Genomic DNA, 22,879 nt, shown 5'->3' on the forward strand with positions numbered 1-22,879 from the left:
TTTCCGCTACCATCATCACTTCCTTAAGGAGGTCTGAGCCGTTGAGTTTCTCTTTCGCAAGAATGGGCCTTGCTGCTTTCAGAACCTCTGCCATAAATGCCAGAAATGACTCCTTGGTCATTACTAGCATGTCTGGTGGCCACCTGTTTGGCTCATCTTGCTTGCTCCCCTGCGTTACGCTCCCCTGCGTTACACTCCCCCCTCCTCTCTCCTCCCCGCCCTCCGTTGCAACTCTCTGCACTGCCTCAGCATATGTCACATTTTCTCGCTCCTTCACTGTCTGCACCTTCCGAGCCTTAATAGTGTGCTCGCACCACCGATAAGCCGCTCCATGGGTCCCCCCACAATTGGGACACTTAGGGGCTTCTGCGTTACATTCCGTGATACTGTGCTCTCCCCCACACTTAGCACACTTCTGCTTACCCCGACAGGACCCCGCAATATGGCCATACCTCTGGCAGTTGTAACATCTCAGTGGTGGTCTTACATACTCCCTCACCTGATAGGACATTGACCCCAAGAACACTCTGCTTGGAAGCAGAGTGTCCTTAAACGTCAGCAGGACCGGCGGGTCCCCCCGTGCCCCCTCTCTGCTCCCAAATCTCTTAACAGCAATTACCTCTCCACCTCCAATATTATCCAGTATTTCTTTCTCTGACAGACCTGAGAACATTCCATAGACAACTCCCTTGCTTCCCTCACTTTCTTTAGGTGTAGCATCTAGCCTCTCAACTCTGCTCACCACTTTACTCACTTTCATAGCGTTGTCATACTGTTTTTTGCTTGTACATATGACTCTAAGTACACCATTGAACAGCACTTTAGCTGAAAAACCCCCGCCGATCTGACTCTTTAAATTTGCGTCAATCTGTAGTGGGTTGACTGCTTTGAAGCCTGCATCACCTGGCTTAGCTCCTTTGACTCTGTACAGCACTACAAGCTCGTCCGGGCTAGTTTTCCTCTGTTTTTCAGGGACATTGACATTTTCCTCACTCGGTGCGGGTCTCTTACCCCTCCTCTCCTGAATCCTCCACCCCCCTCCCTCGACCCCCCCACTCCCTTCGGAAGCCATAGGCTCCCGACTCCCACGCTAGCCTAGCACTGTCCTTCTTCTGCACTAATATAGGTACACAGAACTGAAAACACTACTGCTATTAAACGCCAAGGGGATGACACATAAGCAGAGCAAGGAAAAGAAAAAAAAAACCAAGAGAGAACCACCAATGATTGAGTTACTGCACAAAACTTGACAATACTTATTCAAAGTTTTGCGCCTCCAAACATTTATCGCTCTGCGCCTCCTTCCTTCCTCCTCCGTCTACTGTGACAGCTGTCAAAAACCTGGCTATATATATATATATATATATATATATACATAGACGCCCCTTCCGGCTCTGAGGCGTGTGTCAAAATTGAAGGCACTATTTTCCCGACATTCCTTGCGAAGAATAGCGGAAGCAAAGCGGAAGCTTGTCAAGCTTCCGCGTGCGTAACATACGTCCCGGAAAAGACGCGCTGTGATTGGCCAGTAGTCACTTGAGTGACAGCGAGAGACATGGAGGATTCACATGAGTGACGTCACTCGGGCAGCGACGCAGTCGCCTTCAGCAAATGCCTTCAGCACTTCTAAATAAGAAAGCTGCGGAGAACTGTTGCTTTGTGTTCACTCTTTTAATGTTTTCTGTTAGTAATCTAATCCCCCCTGGCTCTGATGTTGTATTGTTAATAACTTTGTTGTTTGTGTTTGTTTGTTTGTCTTGTTTTGTAATGTATATTGTCATGACTGTTATAAAGATTTGTTAAAAAAAAAAAAGCCTTCAGCACTGCACTTCCGCCTTCATTGGGATACACGTCGCTCCAATGAACTGCAGCGGCAAATGAGGCGTCTATGTATATATGTCTATGGTCATCAGCACATCGGAGGTATGATTGCATTGCAAACTAGCGCCCACCAGTGGTGGAAAGAGTACCTACTTAACGCACGTAAGTTTGACTGATTTGATTGATTTAATTTGAATACTACTTACAGTTTGCAGTAACAGTTTGCAGGGAAAAAAGGAAGAAAAAAAGCACAGAAAAGTACAGTTCAATGCAACGTCTGCTAAGAGGAATTATAACCCAAGAAAGCACTATGGCTGGCTTGTTTCCATTACTACCATTAGGTTCCTTCATATTCAATTCATCTTAAGTGATTGATTGAATAGATATCTGTAAGAATATGTCTATTCAATACTGAAATCAATGTAGAAATACCATGAGAAATACTTGGTTAAAAGTCCTACATTTACTTGAGTAAAAGTACAAAAGTATTGACATCAAAATGTACTTTAAGTAACTAAAGTAAAAGTACTCATTATATTTGTCTCTGACTGAGATGTAGTGGAGTAGAAGTAAAAGTATTGAAAAAGGAAAATGTATTTGCTTGCTGTTTATTGACTCCTCCGCTAGAGGGTGACAAAGTCATTGCTGTATATATTGCTGTACCCCCCACCCCCCTCTCTCATTTATCTAAATATTGTAGGTATTTGGAGATTTGTGTGTCTGTTTTATATGCATTTGATCGTGTGTCCGCTTTCCCTCTGTGTGTATGACTGACTAATAGGATTTTTATTGCTGTATTGGGCTGTGTTGTATTAGCCTAACTTAGGATATCATTCCATATTTGTGTTGGCATTGTAGCCTACAGTGGTACTGAACACTGGCTCCTGGACAATATTCACATCCTCTTGGAATGTTTGGTTCCTTCTTGTGGTTTTTATGGACTAAGTGATCAGCCTTTTATGCTGAACCCAGTTCCCCCCTTGGGGTTTAATAGTGCTTATGCCATCTTATCTGTTGTTTGGACAATTCTATACCTTTGCCGCCAAAACGGTCTGAGGAAGTCTGAAAAGATTTGTCTTAATTTGGAAAAAATAATGTCAAATGTGCCCCATGAAGGATAAACTTTTTCATATTAAAAGAAAAATCAATCTTCAATTAAGACCGGTCTACTACTAGGCTACAACTCAAATGTTTGTTTTAACAGTCTTCCCTCCCTTTGTCATGAAGTTTAAGCAGAGCAGAAAAAAGAGCCCAGTGAAGGATACACTTTTTCATATAAAAAAAATAATAATCTTCAAGACTGGTCTACTATAATAGGCTAGCTACTCAAATTTCTCCTTCCAGTCTTTCTTCCCTCCTCTTGTCTTGAAGTTTAAGCAGAGCAGAAAAATAAGTACTGCAGAGTGCAGACCGTAGTAGAGTACATCCCATGCTTGGCTCTGGAGGTCCAACCCCTCTTGAAGGAGGAGTATAGATTCTTTGGAGGCACTTTAAACGCCCCTGTGTTGTGTGTATTACTCTGACACATTGACAGGAGATCCCTCAGCGAAGACAGACCTCCTGGCTGGCAGGGCAGCATTATCACATCTTGACTACAACTTTGTTTTTCTTCTTCTTTTTCTGTGACTGCTCTCTCTCTTCCCAGCGCATTTCCCCCCCATGCCTTCCAACCATTGCACACTGGTGCAGCTTTTTCATGGGTGACCATCCCGCCGTGCAGGACTTACAGCTTGTTTTGTTGGTGTAAAATCACACAGCCTTGACCTGTCGAGATGCAGCTCCGTACTGTCAATGAAGTCAACGTGGTGGACGTGCAGAAGCGAAGGAATCCCTCCAAACACTATGTAAGTGCTGTTCAAATTCTGTATGTCTGTCACAGTCCCATTTCTATGAAAAAAGTGTGTACTGTACAACACACACACACGCACACGCGCGCACACACACACACACACACACACACACACACCTTTGCTGACTTGCTGTTAAATGTTGACTGAGTGACAAATCCTAGTGACATTTTACCAGTGCTGAGTAAAATGCCATATAAAGTCTCTTGGGACACGCGACTGCAGCAGCATGCAGCTCTGGGTCTCAGTGGAACTACAAAAATCAATTGGGTTCAATAGGATTAATTAACCCGAGAGTTCAGGGGATCAATTGAACCATCTCTCAACTCGCTGAAAGGGGTCTCACCGAGAGGCCACTATATACGATAGGCACAGCACAGAGACCTTCCCTTGGGAGGAGGAAAGGAAGGCACATGGAGAAGATGGGTCAGTCAGTATGGGGAAGTCCCCTAGGAGGGGGGGGGGGGGGGGGGGGGGGGGGGGGATCAAATCTCATTATCTATGAGCTCAGCAACTGGAAATGCTCATCCTGTTTTAGAGAGAGAGGAAAGAAGAAACTCTTTGTCTTTCGTCCGCAAGGTTCAAGTGTTACTTCCTTCCACGAGAGGGACGTCTGCTGGAGGCAAATGGCAGCTCCAATTGTTTACACACACACACACACACACACACACACACAGGAGATGTGTGGAGGGTGGGGAGAGAGGAGGACGGGACCTTTTGTTTCCGTTTACCTTGTGTGGTTTTCATTCATCGATTCACTTTTTTAAATTATGAATTTAAAGTAAGGTCTATGGTATACATATGTCACAACCTGGCTATCAACCTGGCCAGGTTAGTGTTGTATAACAATTTAGCAGCGTGCATCTTTGAACCATATTATGACCACACTGCCCCTCCCCAGAGAGAAATCAATAATATTGCATGTAATTATAAGCTACCAATGCTATTATAAATATGATAATAATCTATTAACAATCTTGCAACGAGAGAGAGAGAGAGAGAGAGAGAGAGAGAGAGAACTATCACATACTGTACAAATGTTAGATCCAGTGGTGGCAATGTCAATAATTGATGAACAGTAAGTACATTTTTAGATTTTGCCCTGATGATAGTCTTATTTAGGCCTCCCTAGTTCTATTAGATACTCCCCTGCCCACGTGGGGAGGTCACTACATGTGACGCAAACCCATGGGGATGTCGCTTGACCACAGACCACCCGCCTTTTGCACAGTGTTGTCTCGTAAATTTACAGCATTTGGTCATGCTGTCTGTATCTAATTAGCAAGCTGCCGAGAGAACTTGTTCCGGCTGGGAGGCACAAACTCCTTTCTTTAATGAACTGCAAAGAGAAAATTCAAGACCTGATTGCAAATGGAAAACCAATGTCTTTGCAGATTGTCACCATGTGTAAAATGTTGCATTTCATATACGTTCAGTGCCATATGGCCACAAGGAAGTGTTGCATACCTCAGGGTGAGCTCGGTTGTTTGTGGAACTGTCATTGTAAATGTGTCCTATGGGACATTGGGACAACTTTAGACACCGTTTGGTGTTTTTGCTCTACAACAGATTTAGATGTCTCCTTGAACATTGAATGTGAATTTATATATATATCACATAATGGGACCGACATGTGTTTCATTAGACACTAAATGAAAAAGGACTGAAAAGTACAATGGTAACTAAGCTGGTAATTACACGATGAAATTGGAACGTTATGGTTTCTCAGCCACATAATCGTTCTTATTGTGTGTGTGTGTGTGTGTGTGTGTGTGTGTGTGTGTGTGTGTGTGTGTGTGTGTGTGTGTGTGTGTGTGTGTGTGTGTGTTGGAACGTTATGGTTTCTCAGCCACATAATCGTTCTTATTGTGTGTGTGTGTGTGTGTGTGTGTGTGTGTGTGTGTGTGTGTGTGTGTGTGTGTGTGTGTGTGTGTGTGTGTGTGTGTGTGTGTGTGTGTGTGTGTGTGTGTGTGTGCGTGCGTGCGTGCGTGCGTGCGTGCGTGCGTGCGTGCGTGCGTGCGTGCGTGCGTGCGTGCGTGCGTGCGTGCGTGCGTGCGTGCGTGCGGCCGTGCGTGCGTGCGGCCGTGCGTGCGTGCAGATGAAAGGATTTGCAGTTGTTGCTGCATAGCATTGAGCTTAGATAATGGTGTAGAATTCAAGGGGAAATAAAAATGTTGCCATGTCCCAAAAAAATCTATTTCCTGACTTGGCTATAAACTCAGCTGTATTAATGTGTAACCGTGTTTGAATTTCACGAGTTGAAAACCAATTGCTGCTCTCTACTGAACGTCTGGCAGAACTTCTAATGAGGTGTGGCTGGAACCGACAGGCCTAAATGAGTTTGTTTGACCTCCGGTGACCTGTGGAAGTTTAAGTCAGGAGGGAATGCACTTTGTGTCATTAGAGAGAAAATCCGGCTAAAGTGGTGCTGGTGCCGTGGCATCTTTGACAAAGTGGCTTTTCTTAATGTCCTTTGTTTGCGCTTGTCTGTCTCTCTCTCCCCCCGCAGGTCTATCTCATCAATGTCTCTTACTCGGATTCCTCGAGCCACGTCATCTACAGGAGATACAGCAAATTCTTCGACCTACAGGTACAACGTCTTTGTCCTAACAGCAGCACTCTTACACCATCCATGATCCAAATCAGTGGTTCTCAAAGTGGGGTCCGGGGACCCCCAGGGGTACTTGAGGGAGTTCCAGGGGGTCCCCAGCTAAATGCTAGTTTGGAACCAAATGAACCCTTATGGGTCTGTAACTCAGAGAGTGTACAAATGGAACCTAACGGGTCCATTTGGTTCCATTTGTACACTCTCAGAGTTAAATTAACAGTGGTTTTACAATATAAATTGGGGTACCAGAGATAGAAATGGCATTAAATCAGGGGTCCGTAGCATAATGCGTGTTTCGGAATCACTGCTAGAGCCGTAAAAATCCTCCCTTATCGGGGTCACTGGCATATGTTTTCAAATGGGGGGTCCGTGGCCTAATACATTTGGCTGTGTTCGTATTCGACAATGCCGAGATATTGCCATGCCTTTACATAGGCCTACTACAAGTAAGGGGTTCCCAGACCTTTCAGGCCAAGACCTCTCCCAAAATAATCATATTTGAACTGGGGACCCCCCCCCCCCCCCCCCCCCCCCACCCTGACAACCATTTGGAATTGTACGCATTACTTCATTATTTAATTTGTTCCACAGACATTGTGAAAATAGCCGCTCTACAAGATCACAACACATCTTGTAGATCGGCTATTTTCACAATATTTTTTCTACTATTTCCCGTACGTAATATTAGCCAATTTGGTATTAAAGGGTCTTAACTCTTTGAGAGTTTCAAGGATTTCTATATAGTTTTTAGACTTCTCTATGGCAGAATGGCGTTTTTGAATGATTTATTGAAAATTCTCTGCTGTGAATGTGTGACAACGAAAGACCTTCAGAGAAAGCTTGGCTTGTCTGCTTCCAGGAAAAAAATTAACTGAGTTGATAAAATGTTTAGTTGTGGTGTTGGAAGCCATTTAAAAGAGCCTGCATTTACACTGGGTAGTGTTTCTAGGACAACAAAAAAAGTTATGACCGGTTGAAGTTTTATTTTCTAAATAACTTTTTTTCTGCTGGGCGTACATAGCCATGCAATATCTCATTTTAAAGGGTGAGTTGTCTAGTTCAATTAAAATAAAATAAAAAGTTTCTCACATGTACCACTGTAGATATTTTGCCATCTATAAATAGCATGGTCAGTCATGATCAATCTGACCTACCCAGCTAAAAGTCCCCCTAGCTCTGAAATGGAACATCATATAAACTCAATTCTTTTTTGGGGTAAAATTAGACATTCTAACGCACATTTTGATATATACCATGTTTACATAGTCTTACCAGTACCGTGTCTATTCATGCATGTATCTCAAAAACCTGTTGTGAAGAAACAGTTTTGATAAAAAACTCATCCAAGGACATTGTTTTGATATGACTTTGTGCCCATGATATGTATCAAAATATAGACTTGAATGTATACTGTATTATAACAAAAAAATTGGGTTCTTACCATCTACCGTTACAGAGTAAATCACAGTTGAAACTCGCTTAGTCAAACCATAAACCTCAGACTAGTGAACAAAATAGCCATGACAGGTCTAACTCATTGTAAAAGCTTGTCTTTTATTTGTTATGACTACTAACATAATACAATTATAATAAATATTACAGAAAATAAATAGGCCTACATACAAAACAGTTGTCCCCAAACTCCCCAGTGTCCCCAAACCACTGCATTCCAGTTGTTCTTGACGGTGTGTGTGTGTGTGTAGGCTAAATTAAAAAAAAACAACAACTGAAATGAATGAATGCATCCGGTTCAGTGTCGGAGAACTCCATCGCAGTCTTGACTCTTCGTCTTCATCATCATCATCATCATCATCATCATCCTCCTCCGATGCCAGTTCTAAATATATAAAAATAAACATTTAGCTGTAGTCAGCCCGGCCAATAGCCAGTTGGGGGGGGGACGGGGACGTAGGCTATCTGACATCATCGTCATCATCATCATCACACGGAGACACACTAAACAATGTACAATCATGATTGTATACAATATACAATGAATGCAATTATCATGCAAGCTCAGACGTCAATGAAACGTCATACAGATCTTATATAATACGCTACTGTTAGCTTCACTCCCCGTCCCCCCTCCGATCCTTGTAGCAACGTCATCATAACCACGCGTTGCTTCAGTAAACGATGCATGTTTGTTCTCCGTCTTTGTAGACAGTAAATAAAAGGAGCGAACATTACTCTAAAGATCAGATCGCCTATAAGGCACGCTACAATATAAAATACTTGTACTGCCATGCGTGCATGCCTGCTACGATACATTTGTACTGCACCAACCAACCGATCGACACCAACCCCCCCCTCCAGCCCTTAGCCAGCACCAATGCACCGACCAACACCATTAGCCAGCACCTTCGGTGCTGGCTAATGGCTGGGGGCCATCGTGGTGAGTCATTCTGGCGTCATGATCTGACTAGTAGTAGTAATTATCCAAGCATCTATTTGTAGCGATCATCTTATGATTTCTGATCACTATAGAAGGGCATTTTCTACAATAAGATTACCTCAAAACATTCCGGGTTGATCGTCTTCTTCAATGGTTTCCCGGTATAGCTCATCGGACGACGATGGGGAGACAATGAAAAAAGGAGGGAGGGAGCAGCGAGTCTCGCTGTAAGCACTGGACCAGGGCTACTCCGCCTGGAGAAGGCGACTGGGACGCGTATGGATCAATACTACTACCACAAAACTAGCTCAAATAAATAGTACTGCTTTCAACTTTTTCTGCTAGAAAATCGCTCGGGCGAGACGGCAAACAGGCAAAACAATGAAAACTATGAAGACTCCCTCTGCCCCCACTGTTTACAGGGGGTGGGACCAGCTTCCAATGGCAACACGTACACGTGTGTCACGTGACACGGGTTTTCTGGGTAATGTAGTTGGAATATAAGCTCAGGAATTTAAACAGCGCTTCGGAGCATATTAATATGTTTAGATTCATCAAAAACTGTGAAGACGCCAATTGGCGTCATTGATCATTTACGGAATTCTGATGAAGACGCCAATTGGCGTCTTTCATCTTCTAAGGGTTAAAGGTCATCCAATTGTTTTCTTTTCAGTTTTTCTTTAAATTTTTATTCCACGATTTTGTAACCCCATTTATTCACCCAGTGTCAATTATCTAATGTAATCCTGGGCGCTACACTTCCTCTGCCAACCTGGGGAGAGCAACGGACTGACCTCATGCTTCCTTCTATGCATGAGGAGTCCAAGCCGCTTCCTTTCACCTGACAGTTGGGGAATTTCCCCGGTTGGAGCGAGTGGAAGGAACACTATTCCAACCAGTTCCTTTCCCCTCCATCAGGTGCCCCAGCTGGCCAGGGGGAGGCAGTTTAGAGACCAGGATTATGCTGCATGTGTTTTGTGAGGGTACCTACCCTAGGGAACACAGGGAGATAATGCAAACTCCACACAGACATGCCCTTTTGCCAACCCCACCTCGGGTATGGGCACTGATGGAGGAGGAGAGAGAACATGCCCACAGCGTCCCCTATGGGAATCGAACCCAGGACCTTCTAGCTATGAGGGGGTGCATACTTAGTTTAGACTAGTCATTGGTTAGACATGGGTTAAGGTTAGTACTGCACCCGTTAGGTTTAGGTGTGCTGCCCCGTGGGAGGTTAGGTTTAGGGTGAGGGTTTGAGATAGGTTGTAGTTGTAGGACTAATGACTGGTCTAACCAATGACTAGTCTAAACCAAAAAACTGTCTAAACTAAGTACTGCACCCAAAAATAGAAGACAAAAATCATTCAATTGTAACTTTAGAAATGTGCAGATACCCTGTAATACACTTACCGTATACTGTAAGTTGGTTTGTTTACTGTTGAGTGAACAATACAAAATGCCCGGCCACAAAACGGCCTGGCCAATCAGCAGCAGCTATCCCGCCTCTAGCTGCTGCTGATTGGCCAGGCCGTTTTGTGGCCGGGCATCAAGTCTGCCTGAGAGTTCCCAGATGGGAGCAGGAGGGGGGGAACCCAGTGTACTCTCTGCTGCCCCATCTGGCGGAGTCAGGTTAAATCATCTGGGGACCTCCCAAAATAATTTGTGGGGGTCCCGACCCACGGTTTGGGAACCACTGACCTACTATGAATGTGATGTTAGGAAGCCCAGTGCAACAAAGTGGTTGCTGGTGATTTTATTCTGGGCTCGGTCGAGGTCAGTGTGTGACATGTAATGGTGAAATTATACGTACAGTCCAGTGATACGACCGTGCTGCTCGCCCCAAAGTAACCGATTTGCAACTGACAAGCATGACAAAAAGCGACACGGTCACATGACAAACTATAAACCAAGGGCTTTAGTCTCGGATCGCTGGTGGTCAAGGTGGGTGGAGGGCAAGCCTCAATGTGCCCCAGTGTCCTCCCCCTGAAAAGGTCTCATTTAAGACCCATTTGACGCGAGCGGAAACGCGGGGGACATGGGGGGGAAATCCTGTCAGCTATATGCGTCATACAGAGTTAAATAATGAGAACAGAGGAAAACATGATCTCACTCTTAGAATGTGCCATGAGACAAAGTTGCCCTTGAAGCTTGGATTTATACTACATCGCACAAGGGTGTCACTTGGCGAAAAGAAAAGGCCTTACAAACTGACAACATGTTGCGAGGGCCACCTTGTAGATCTGTTCTGTTTGGCAAAGCAGCACTGTGTCATTACTGTGGAGAATAAAATAGGCTTACGCTTTGCTGGACTATTTAGACCCGAGTTAACTTTGAAAGAATATATATTCAAAGATTTGCGCCACATTTTTACGATTTTTCAAAAATAGCAGACCTACAAGCTCGTAGCGCGCCACTCGGTGGCGCGCTATGAGCTTGTAGATCTGCTATTTTTCAATAGCTAAATTATAACATAATGTTTAAAACACCAAAAGGGGTTCCCGCCCAAAATGGGCTAGTAGTCCTTGGGCCAGAGGCCTCTTTTTGGGTTTTGGACACCACTAAAAGGGACAAAGGTTGCATATGATTTTTGTCTGTCTGTAAATGAAAATATATGATAGCAATCATCAAAATAGTAGCTGATTACTTGTTTTCAGCCCTTATATCTGATATAAAAGTTGGTACATATGGAATAACTCTGCAACTAATGGGCCGATTTTGATGATTCTGCTATCAAAGTATAGGGTTTCTGGGGTGCTGAGATGACTGAAGCAATTCAAGTTCAGTCAAAGCTCGAAAATGTTAACAAAACTGGCATATCTTGGCCTCGACTTTTGTTGACCTTGCCCTCAATAATACGTAGCAAATGAAATTACATTTCCTTCTGTTCTAGAGAAACAGTTAATGAGTTAATATTGAACTATGCAACCTCTTCCTCTTCAGAACTGTCCTGTTCAACTGTAGGCATTGAATCTTGCTTGGTTTGTACAGTTCTTGTACGTGAGTTTGCAGAGGTCTGTACATGTCAACCCATTGCTGAGACAACTGCAGTTAGGAAGCTTGCTTAGACGTGCACATTTACAAGCCTAAGACTCAAGGACTACATCTGGTGCATGGGCTGTGCGCATCCAGTGAATTGCTAACTGTCCACCATCAACAGTCCATCCACTCTGTATGGGATCTGGTGCAGAGTCTGCGGAGAGCATCTCCATATTCGAGTCTGGTAATTGGCACGGAGGGCATGGAGAAATAGACATTCTCTACATGGTGGGAGTTGACTAATGGCACAGACAAGCTGGTAGTGGATCTTGTTCATGTCACTGGAGGTGGTCCCAGACAGATACCAGTTAACTGCTGCAGTTAACTGCTGCAGTTGGTCAAAGAGCTCTGTTGAAACATCCCAAGTCTGGCCAAGTTGTTTGAATGTCTCCTGGACATCTGGGGGTTTTCTTCAGTAACCCAATGCATTCAGTTTTCCACGACCATGAAGGCACTCACACTCACAGTGTCACATCTTGTACATGCGTGTAGCACAACTGGACTCTTCCAAAGCAAGGCATAGCTTGTCTATGTCCACAAACTGTGTGTGGTTTTGTGTACCACACTTCTGATAGAAAGGACAAGGGATGTGTTTTTGGAAGGCTAAACATAGAACCAATATAATTCAGCCTGCCTGTTGTTATATTATGATGTTGGTTATGTCCATTCATACAGTACAGTACAGTACAGTACAGTACAGTACAGTACAGTACAGTACAGTACAGTACAGTACAGTACAGTACAGTACAGTACAGTATCAGAAATGGGCAGAAAAGTGAATACTTTTGGAGTTTAGACAACAATGAATTATGTGGTTTTGCATAATCAGATTATACCCCTAAAACAGTAGTCAGCTACTCTCCTGAAACTGCTATCACACATTTTCTCACTCCTGGATGTCAGACGAACAAAATGATACCACATATGTCTTTGTCCCTTTTACCGATATCTCACTCGGCCTATAAGGACTATAGAGGGAAACCAGAGGGACTAAAAGGGAAAATGTCCCACGCTGAATCACTGACCCAACCATGTTTACAGCTGGACCAGGCAGTGCTCAAACGTTTTCTACACTAACGTGGTTGTTAAGACATTTTGGACTGAGGTCGATAAAAAAAGGCTTCTAAATCCTAACATTTTTCTGAAAAACCCATGTTTCTATGTCAGTTGTGCTCAACCTTTTTCATGTCAAGGACCCCCAGAATCATCTCTATTGGGCCACGGACCCCCATCTCAAAATATGTAGTTCCAGGGACCCCCCCAGAAGCAAATATTTTAGTTAAAAATGTTCGCTCTGAAATATTATATTCAATGATTTGCGCCACATTTTAACGATTTTTCAAAAATAGCAGACCTACAAGCTCGTAGCGTGCCACTCGGTGGCGCGCTATGAACTTGTAGATCTGCTATTTTTCAATAGCTAAATTATAACATAATGCTTTAAAACACCAAAAGGGGTTCCCGCCCAGAATGGGTTAAGACTGAGGGAGACAAATATAGCTATAAACGCCGCCATAAACGGCACGAGTAAGTAATGATAGAGGCGGGAAATGGCGACGGGAAGGTCATGCAATAAATGGACATGTAGGCTGTTGTAGCTCCCTTGGAAAAAACGATGTATCTCTGGATCCTCTCTCAGACGACATGCTCAACCCACTCAAACCAGACCAGGGCTTCTTTGTCGGTCTGACTGCGCTGAAGGCGGGCGGCAGAGGAAGCCCTTTGTTCCAGGGCCCCCTTGCTAATAGCCAGGAAAATCCTGCCCTGCTCTGCTCCGTTTGATGGAAACAGAGCTTCTCTCCTGTCTCTGTAAACATTAGTCTTAGTGCAGAGATCCCTACTACCTACCCCGGCTCTGCTCGTCTGGCTAATGGTAATCAGTGAAAAAGTGACCCTTCCAACAGCTGTCTATACAAGATGAAGGTGGGGGACATGCGGCCCCCACCTTCACTTAATGTGGCCTTCAGGTTAATCATGTCAGAATACTGATATTGGTTTCAGCTGTTACTATTCCACAACATGCAAACATGACCCGCTGTTATTACTTCAGTCTAAATTAGTAGCTCGTTGCTTCAGCACAAGTATAATTAAAGGCATTTGAAATTACATGAAAATGTTAATTTTCAGGATTCCAATTCAAAAATAGCAAAAAAATAATTCAACATTTCAATTCGAATATGGCAAAAATAGCCGATCTACAAGCTCAAAACGTGTCGCAGCGCGACGCGTTTTGAGCTTGTAGATCGGCTATTTTTGCGATGACAGTAATATATGGCCCTAGGGAGTGAGTGTGGAAATATAGCGGCCCTCTCCATCGTCAAAGTTGCCCACCCCTGCTCTAATGAATGTAGTTCATACATGCCAGGAAGGAGAACATAGCCATGATCCACTGATCCAGAATCCATCATTATAGCGTCAACAACAGTGAGCAGGTGCAGGGAAAAAAATAAAATAAAGAAAACCATCCCACGTTATAAGATTGAAACATCTGTAAATCAATCTTTTTTGGGGGGGTCTGGCATGATTTGCACTAGTACCTTCTCTAAGAAAATAGGATTGCCATTTAGAAGATATCAGGGAAAATACCAGAGTAATCTAGTAAGAGAGTAATGACACTCCCGTTGACTCTCATTGTAACAATGGAATGCGGAAGTGCTCATTCTATCTCAATGGAATAGTTCCAGCCATAGGAGCAATGTTTGGAACTATAGCCCATAGGCACCCGCTTTGCGGCGAGATCAAAGCGTGTCACCACTCTCTTTCTAGATTACTCTGGAAGATACCAGAGGGTGCTGCATGGTGGAAAGAAATTGGAGGAAGTCGTGATCAGGAAGGGGGAGATGACTACCAGGGAATTAAATCACTGGGGAGTGAAATGACTTCAGGCTTTGATAGTGGATAAGAAGTGCTGTTCCTCCTACTTAAAGCAAGTACCGGTAGTTAGCTAAAGTGTACTGTGGTCCTACATCTTAACATCAGCAATCTGGCATTTTAACCATTTTGATCTCATTATTCAGAATCGGTGAAAGATGTTTCCCCTCAGTAGATTCAATCAGGCACCATCTCCATATTAGCAGTTTTGCTTAAGTACTGCATTGACAAAGTCTACTGTCATTCCCGCTATTCTTTCTGACATTTATGATGCAGTAATTCATCCTCAGAAGAAGTGCCTTACTCCAAAATAATTGCCTTTTTTTGGGGGGCCAGACAATGCTTTTCTGTCTAAAATTGTGTCTTCGCCAACTGACACCTACAGTACAGTATTTAGTACAGTACAGAGTCTGCACGACTCTGTCCCCACGTGCCCAGTTGCATGTTTCAGCCAGAAGTTGGAAAAGGGATCAGAAATAGTATACGGACAAACGTGACAGCGGTGGCTGAACGGTTTGCGGAGCGGTCTTGATACCGGAAGGTCGCCAACTCGCCAGTTCGTATCCCCGGACCGGCACGTTAAAATTACCACCGCTGAAGTGCCCTTGAGCAAGGCATTGAACCACTAACATGAAATGTTCTATGAGCAGGGCCTGGCTGTAAACAAGTATCTGATGCTTAGTCCAGTTACCCTGGGTAAATATAGTAACTTTGCTTTGCTTTGCTTACAGCGATCGCATTTGATATGCATTATTGAGAATGAACGAATGCAATGTGATCCTGATTCTGTTGCACATGATTTGGCTATAGTTAAAAGCTAAGCCAGGTCAAACAAAGTCATGGAACAAATGGCACTGGTAAAACCCTCATTGCCAGTTGTCTCTGTAAGATATAGAGCGGGGGTCTTCAACAGGGGGTCCGGGACCCCTAGGGGGGTCCATAGAGTTAATACAGGGGAGCCACCAAATCTTTGTGTGATAGGAACCTTTTCGAGCATTTACACTTTTTTGAGTGGTGCAAACCACTCCAACAACCAGCTTTGTCTGTTTGTGTCTATGTATGTGTGTACCTGTACGTGTGTGTACCTGTACGTGGGACCCAAAAAAATGAGCATGGTTACTATGGTCACTGACATTACGTCAGACCACAGCTGATCAGGCTATATAAGACCTTGCACCACTCAGTTCACACGGGTGTGATTTTTTTTTTTACATGAACTACTTGAACCCTAGCATCCCGATTCCCTACTCTGAGGGGAACATTATAGCCGTAAATAGCAGATCAACAACTGCGAGGAGTTGTGAGCTTGTAGATCGGCTATTTTCGGCAAAGAGGTTTGGTGTTGAGGGAAAGAAAAGCATGTTTTGAGGGTTGTATTGAGGGTTTAAGTTAACCGTCTCTACACAACACTACATAATGATAGTGCTGTCAAACACGTCTATGAAGCTATCTATTAAATCTAGGAAAAGGTTGAATCTATACAATATGAAGTGGGGGTCTCTGCTTCATCTGTCTCTCAGCTAAGGGGAACGTCCTTGTCTTGAACAACAATTTTCCCAAACTTAATTTCTACAATTTTAAATATCTAAGTTTAATCAATATTGAACAACTGTATGGCATATTTATGACCTACAAATGTGACAATACAATCGTCTAGTTGAACTATTTTAAAATGTTTTTCAAAATAGTAAAAAATGGCAAAATACGTTTATGGATAAGGGATAAGGGCGGCGCAAGATGGAGCCCAAGATGCCCGAGACGAGCACAGGGGTCTTTGTGTTTTTCTGCTTTGAGCTCACACTGCCGGAACATAACTCACTTATTCATTGCAATATATCAGAAAGACAATTCAACTCCACGATGAGAATATAGTGATGAATATGATGTAATAATATCAAGTGAATGATAATAGGTTGTTAGGCAGAAGAGGAGGGTCACTGGTGGTTGTGTGCACCTGATCTTTTAAAATGCCAACATGAGCTACTGTAGCTGTGTGGTTTGTATGTGAGATTAGGGACAAAATCTCCCACCAGATCAAAAACAAAAAGTTAGAAGGCGCGCTCTACTCAGAGGTAGGGGTGGGACGATATGGGTTCCTCACGATACGATATATATCGCGATATTAGGCCCTCGATAACGATAATATCAATTATTCGATATATTGCGATATATCGATATATTGTATGAAATTTCATCAACGATATATCACGATATCTGCAACTACAAAATACTTGGAACTGAAAAAATGCAGCATTTTGTATTCCCACAAAGCTGTTTGGAGACTTTGGACAAATCACCATCCAGTAATTCAGTACTTTGCTTTATTTTAGCTGTCATTTCCTCCTTTTCTAAACATGTTGTTCATCACTTCATTATGAACAACATTTCAAATTTCAAAAAAAAAAAAAAAAAGGGGGTTTTCCCGATATCGATATTTTAATAATCAATATCGATTATTTATCGCGGGAGGACGTATCGATATATATCGCCATATCGATATTTCAGCAAACCCCTACTCAGAGGGAGTGTTGAGGAGTGGTCTCAATAGCTGGGTAACTCTATACGGTGAGCCTTAGTAGATTGGCTACTTCCGCTATTCACCGTATGACAAAGTGTATAGGGCCTAAGTGGCTAAGTATCCCTTTGCAGTGGTAACAATGTCATAAGTGCACACGCTCCTAATGTTTAGAGCCTTTCTACTGGACCATCGTGTAACTCTTAACTGCTCATTTGGGGAAACAATCATCATAAATCATAAGGCATTTCTCCTCATCTGGTTCCTCTCCCCTAAGCGTTTCTGCTGACTACATGTTGTGAAAAGCTCTGTGGCATGCAAGTGCAGCGCAAATAAGCATGTTTAGGTCCATTTGTTTTTGATGCAGAACATTGCTGAGTCTGCAGTCCAACAACCAACACGGGGCAGGAGGAAATGGTTTTGACCCACACATGTTGGAAAGGGGAGTAAGAATTGGTCAGTGTGTCAGAGTTTACCCTCTCCCCCCCCATTCCACACCCATCAACCACGGTGCATTCCACAAGGGGATTGTGGTGTGTGTGTGCGTGTGCAAGATGGTTTTCCTTTTGGTGTCTGCTTGGACAGAAGAAACCCCTCCAAAAGATCTCTTTTAGTCGCCATTATTTTTGGATTGTAGAACTGGAACAGGGTCGGATCTTACCCTCATCTGCACTGTAATTTGTCTGCACCGCATTCCTGTCATAAGCCGTGTCCTTAACAATGTTATTGTTTTCACAGTGTGCACTTACATTGAAACTGAGGTACATATAAGGCTACAGTATCCTATAATAGGAACTAATGCTTCAGCTAGATAGATACTGTATAAAAGAAACCACGACAGCCCATACTGAACTTTGCTTGGGGACCCAATAACGCTTATTGCTATGGATACGATATATCCAATGCAATGGTTTGATTACTTCCTCTTGTAAAAAACGCTTTGACACAGATTCAAAGTGTCGCTATGAATGGACATGTCTATTCAATATAACATACAGTCTATGCATTCCTATGGTTGAGCTTTTACCACTTAAGCCATTTGAACCCTAGTGTCCTTATTCATTGGCATGTCATCATAATGGGCAAACATTCGACAAAATTAGGCCAACATTCGGTTTGAATAGCCGCTCTACAAGCTCACGAGAGAGACAAAATGTGGGGGCTAAGAATAGAATGATGGAGGGCCGTGGCCCACCAAGTAGGCTATAGGATTTAAGTGGTTAATGTGCTGTGTCATGGCCGAGAAAAGCAAATACTGACAATCAATCAATCACAATCAATAAACAGTGTAGTCTGAGACGGTGGTTTGAGACAAATGACCCCAAAAAGCAATGAACCGTTTTCCTTTTCAAATCTGCTAAGTGTTTATGTTTTATATTATCGTTGAGGAGACTAGTTAGCACTGCAACGTAGATTTCACATTATCATAATAGATTATCACATGAAGATGAATGCTCAGAATATTCATGGGTGAATTCTGAAGTATGTTAGAAAGAGTTACTGACCAAGTGGGCAGCTGGAGATGCTCCTTTTTGCAGTAAACAAATGTCAAGTGTCTGTCAAAAACCCAAACAAGGGATGGAATTGGATTGTTTTCCCACTCCGACATTCCTCCAAACTCCCCCCATATGAGATTCTGAATAGAACAGCGTCTTTGTCTGCACAGAACAAGCTCTCTCTCTCTCTCTCTGTCTCTCTGTCTCTCTCTCTGTCTGTCTGTCTGTCTGTCTGTCTGTCTGTCTGTCTGTCTGTCTGTCTGTCTCTCTCTCTCTGTCTCTCTCTCTCTCTCTCTCTCTCTCTCTCTGTCTGTCTGTCTGTCTGTCTGTCTGTCTGTCTGTCTGTCTGTCTGTCTGTCTGTCTGTCTGTCTCTCTGTCTCTCTGTCTGTCTGTCTGTCTGTCTGTCTGTCTGTCTGTCTGTCTGTCTCTCTCTCTGTCTGTCTGTCTGTCTGTCTGTCTGTCTGTCTGTCTCTCTCTCTCTGTCTGTCTCTCTCTCTCTCTCTCTCTCTGTCTCTGTCTGTCTGTCTGTCTGTCTCTCTCTCCCCGCAGTTCTCTCTTAGGGCTCAAATTATAATCATTTTAGCATACAGAAGCTGCAGTAGTAGTGTTTTGCCTCCATCATAATGACTCAAATTTAGGGTGTCACAATGTCAAGCCACAGAGACACATTTGAAGACTGAAAGCACACCATTGCACCACAACACCAGGCTATTATTCACAACATGTAGGACAAAGAATAGGACCTACTGTAAAAAAAAAAAGAGGGGGAAAAAAAAGAAAAGAAAAAAAATATAGGGGGGGAAAGAATGAGCACATGGCACCTGTTGCTACACAGACAAGTTCATTTTCCCTGCGGGAAGACTTTGGCTGACACAGAGACATTACACATTGATTAAAGTAACTCCCGTGCGGTTTAGGAAAGTGATACAATACACATATATAAATATACATACAGTGCAGGGACGAATGGCCCCGAAGTTGCGGCTGCTGCTGCGTTACGAGAGTCTGAAATGTGAGAATGGGTGAAACCAGGGCCGGTCCTGAGCAATCTGGTGCCCCAAGCAGGATTTCTCGCGGCGCCCCCCCCCCCCCCCCCCCCCCCCAGCCCCCCCCCCCTCAAAAAATAAAAAAATAAAAAAAGTTTATTTTTTATTTTTATACTCTGTCCCAAAAATTGAGGAGACACTGTGGAGGCACTGGGGGTCCATTGGGGAGGCACTGTGGGGACACTGGGGAGGCTCTGTGGAGGCACTGGCGGGACACTGGCACTGGGGAGGCACTGGGGAGGCACTGGGGGGGCACTGGGGAGGCACTGGGGGGGCACTGGGGGGACACGGTGCAGACAGAGTTGGGACAGAGAGTTGGCGCTCGAAGCCGTTGCTTCGTCGGCCTGTAGGAAGAACCGGGCCTGGGTGAAACGCTCATCACTCCCAAGAGTTGTGTTGGTGTGTTGCCATGGCAAAGAAAGCAGTTATTTCCTGCACCTGTAGCAGTTCTGCAAGCTCGAAACGCGGCGCGAAGCGACAGGTTTCAAGCTTGTAGATCTGCTACTTTTGATATTATTGAATTTGAATCCTGAAAAGTAACAGTTTTGGACACATGGGGGTTTCCCGAGAAATAAGACGATGTGGTTAGTTTTGTCAGGCCACGGCAGACATGTCCAATTCCCCCATGTGCCGTGTTAAGCATTCACATTGTTTTATAGAGGTATATACGATACGATACGATACAACTTTATTGTCAGCTTTCACTGAAATTTGCTTTGCGTCCATGACGTCACCGTTCAAGATACAGACAGGACATACACAATACATTACACAAGGTACATTACAGGACACACATCACAGAAGCAGACAGGAACAAGAACAATAGAACATATCCTCTTGGTTACCGATTTTGGTTTAAAAGCAGAACAGACTGATGTACAAAAGAGTTCTTTAGCCTGTTTTTCTTGTATTTTGGGACTCTAAACCGCATCATGGAGGGCAACAGTTGATATATATATATGGAGGAATTATGACATTTCACTGCTGGCCATTGTTACAGCGGTTGGACGGGAACCCACACACCGCAGTGTAAACAGGAAGAAAATAAACCACATGTTTTACAAAAAAATATTGTTTTTCTTTCTTTTAACCATGCTCAGCCACTGAACTTTAGTGTGTAATGATGCAACAGTGTGCACTGCACAGTGCAATAACATAAATGCCCACAATAAACATTTGGCATTCAGAACAAACATTAATGTTTTCACAAATCATTTTGTCTAAGTTATTGTTGCCATTTCCCGTAGCCAAATGTCAGGGTTCATGTATATTTTGAGGGTCTCTCTTTTTTTGTTTTTAAATGTAAGGAGCAAGAAAACAAGAAACTCAAATATCCTTCTGTGAATTTCTGCCTATTTAGGCAGTTTTGGTTAACCAAAACAACTCTTTATATCTGGCAGTTCAACGCACCCTCAAAACACAATAATGGCTGCATGCTGCCTTCTTCAAAGGAAACCACTCCTCGTTTTGCTGTCTTGTGTTTTTTTGAGGAGGGGGGGGGGGAATGCCAAGGGCTGAAAGAGACTTAGAGTCTCAGCAAATGGCAGTAGAGCAGTAAAGAGTACAGTACACTAAACCACAAGAAGAGAAAACCAAACCTCCCTCTCACTGGGAAAACTCCCATAAACAACTCCTACACTCCCAGACAGAGTGGATCCAACGTTACCCTCCAAGTGGGCCAAGATTTGTGTTTGTCCACCTGGTTCCTTTTGGCTCACTCCTGGCCCAGAGCCTACTGGGCCTAGCCTAGATGTGTGAATGCTTTCGCTTAGTTCTGCTCACACAGCCTTTGCCGCTCGACGGAGCACATCTGGAACGAGGCAAGACTAGGGGCAAAGGAGGAGCTACGTATGAAATGGAGCATGAGTTTTCTTTTTTTTTATTATTATTATTATTTTCTTTTACTTTAGGATGGCTCCCATGCACATTTATTTGATCTTTTCAGATGAGGTGGCGAGAAAATCGAGGTGGTTCAGGCATACACTTAACACTTATGTCAAATATGTTCCATACACACTCAACAAAATCATCTCATACATCATGTACTGTATAAACATGGCCCCTAGTTTTTCTGCTAGTGCACTGGGGAACATGCTGTATTTGTACGTGCATACGCATCCACCTGCACATATAGTGCATGCAAACACACAAACACTCTTCTGTACTAAAGGTGAGTGTTTCTATGGCGTCATTATAAAAAGACCACTTCATGCACAGTTTTACACTTTCCCTCCTCGCACAGCTGCAACTTTGACCCAGTTACATTATTCGGTTACTGGGTTTTTCGTGGGTGCATATCATTGTTGCAACAACTGTGGGATGAAAGAATTCTCTTCCTTGCTGTCACTGTATAAATATATGCTAAAAACATTCTCTTTATTCTCTTTGAACCCATTAAAACCAGGAAAGCATCCGTGTCAGACTCATTTTAGATTTCAAAAATAGCAGATCTACAAGCTTACAGCACATCACTTCGTGCTGCACTGTGAGCTTGTACATCTGCTATTTTGGAACATTTTTTTGAAAAATCTTGAAAGAGTGAGAACTACTGATTTAGAAGGCATATTTTTTACAATCGGCCTCGGGTCCATTTTGGGCGGGAACCCCTTTTGGTGTTAGCATTATGTTATGCTTTAGCTATTGAAAAATAGCAGATCTACAAGCTCATAGCGTGCCACCGAGTGGCGCGCTACGAGCTTGTAGGTCTGCTATTTTTGAAAAATCGAAGAACGACTGACATAGAAACATAGCTTTTTCAGAAAACTGTTAGGATGTAGAAGACATTTTTAGAATCTGATCTCAGGTCAAAATGGGTTAAATGGGTTAATGTAGACAGTGAGGGGAAAAAAAACACTTAGGCCTATATGGTGGACAAATCACAGAGTTGATTGTTGACTCTTTAAGCTTCTCATGAGTAAGTTGCAGTGGAGGGAGGTTTCACTTAACTGCGGATGACGTAACCCCCCCCCCTCGGTCACCCCACAGATCAAAGTGACCCCTTGTCTGGTGACTTAACGTAGTATAGCTCTTCAGAGGCGATGTAATTACACCCCGTATTGCAGTAATTTAACATGGGGTTCGTCTGCAGCGGGGGGAGTTCACGACCCCCATGTGGTTTCATCACTGATCTCATCTCAGATTCCACCACTGAGACTGGTTAACTGATTAACTGGTGCTGCATAAAAAAGACAACTTGCGTTGGTTTAACCATCAAACAGATGGCCTGAACTGAATTACTAGCCA

The 22,879-nt window shown here is 43.5% G+C and overlaps 1 protein-coding gene across 2 annotated transcripts in view; it reads left to right on the plus strand.

The window, feature by feature from the left end:
• Positions 1 to 3,478: 3,478 nt before the first annotated feature.
• LOC306931547 (SH3 and PX domain-containing protein 2A-like) overlaps positions 3,479 to 22,879 on the plus strand; it is a 97,227-nt gene continuing 77,826 nt past the window's right edge. For both annotated transcript variants that reach the window (XM_079512954.1, XM_079512955.1), the window contains exons 1-2: positions 3,479 to 3,665; positions 6,178 to 6,258. In XM_079512954.1, coding sequence (XP_079369080.1) covers positions 3,594 to 3,665; positions 6,178 to 6,258 — 153 coding nt within the window. In that variant the 5' untranslated portion in view covers positions 3,479 to 3,593. The remainder of the gene's footprint in view (positions 3,666 to 6,177; positions 6,259 to 22,879) is intronic.

This window comes from Electrona antarctica, assembly GCF_951216825.1.
Source record: "Electrona antarctica genome assembly, chromosome: 10".
NCBI classification, from domain to species: domain Eukaryota; kingdom Metazoa; phylum Chordata; class Actinopteri; order Myctophiformes; family Myctophidae; genus Electrona; species Electrona antarctica.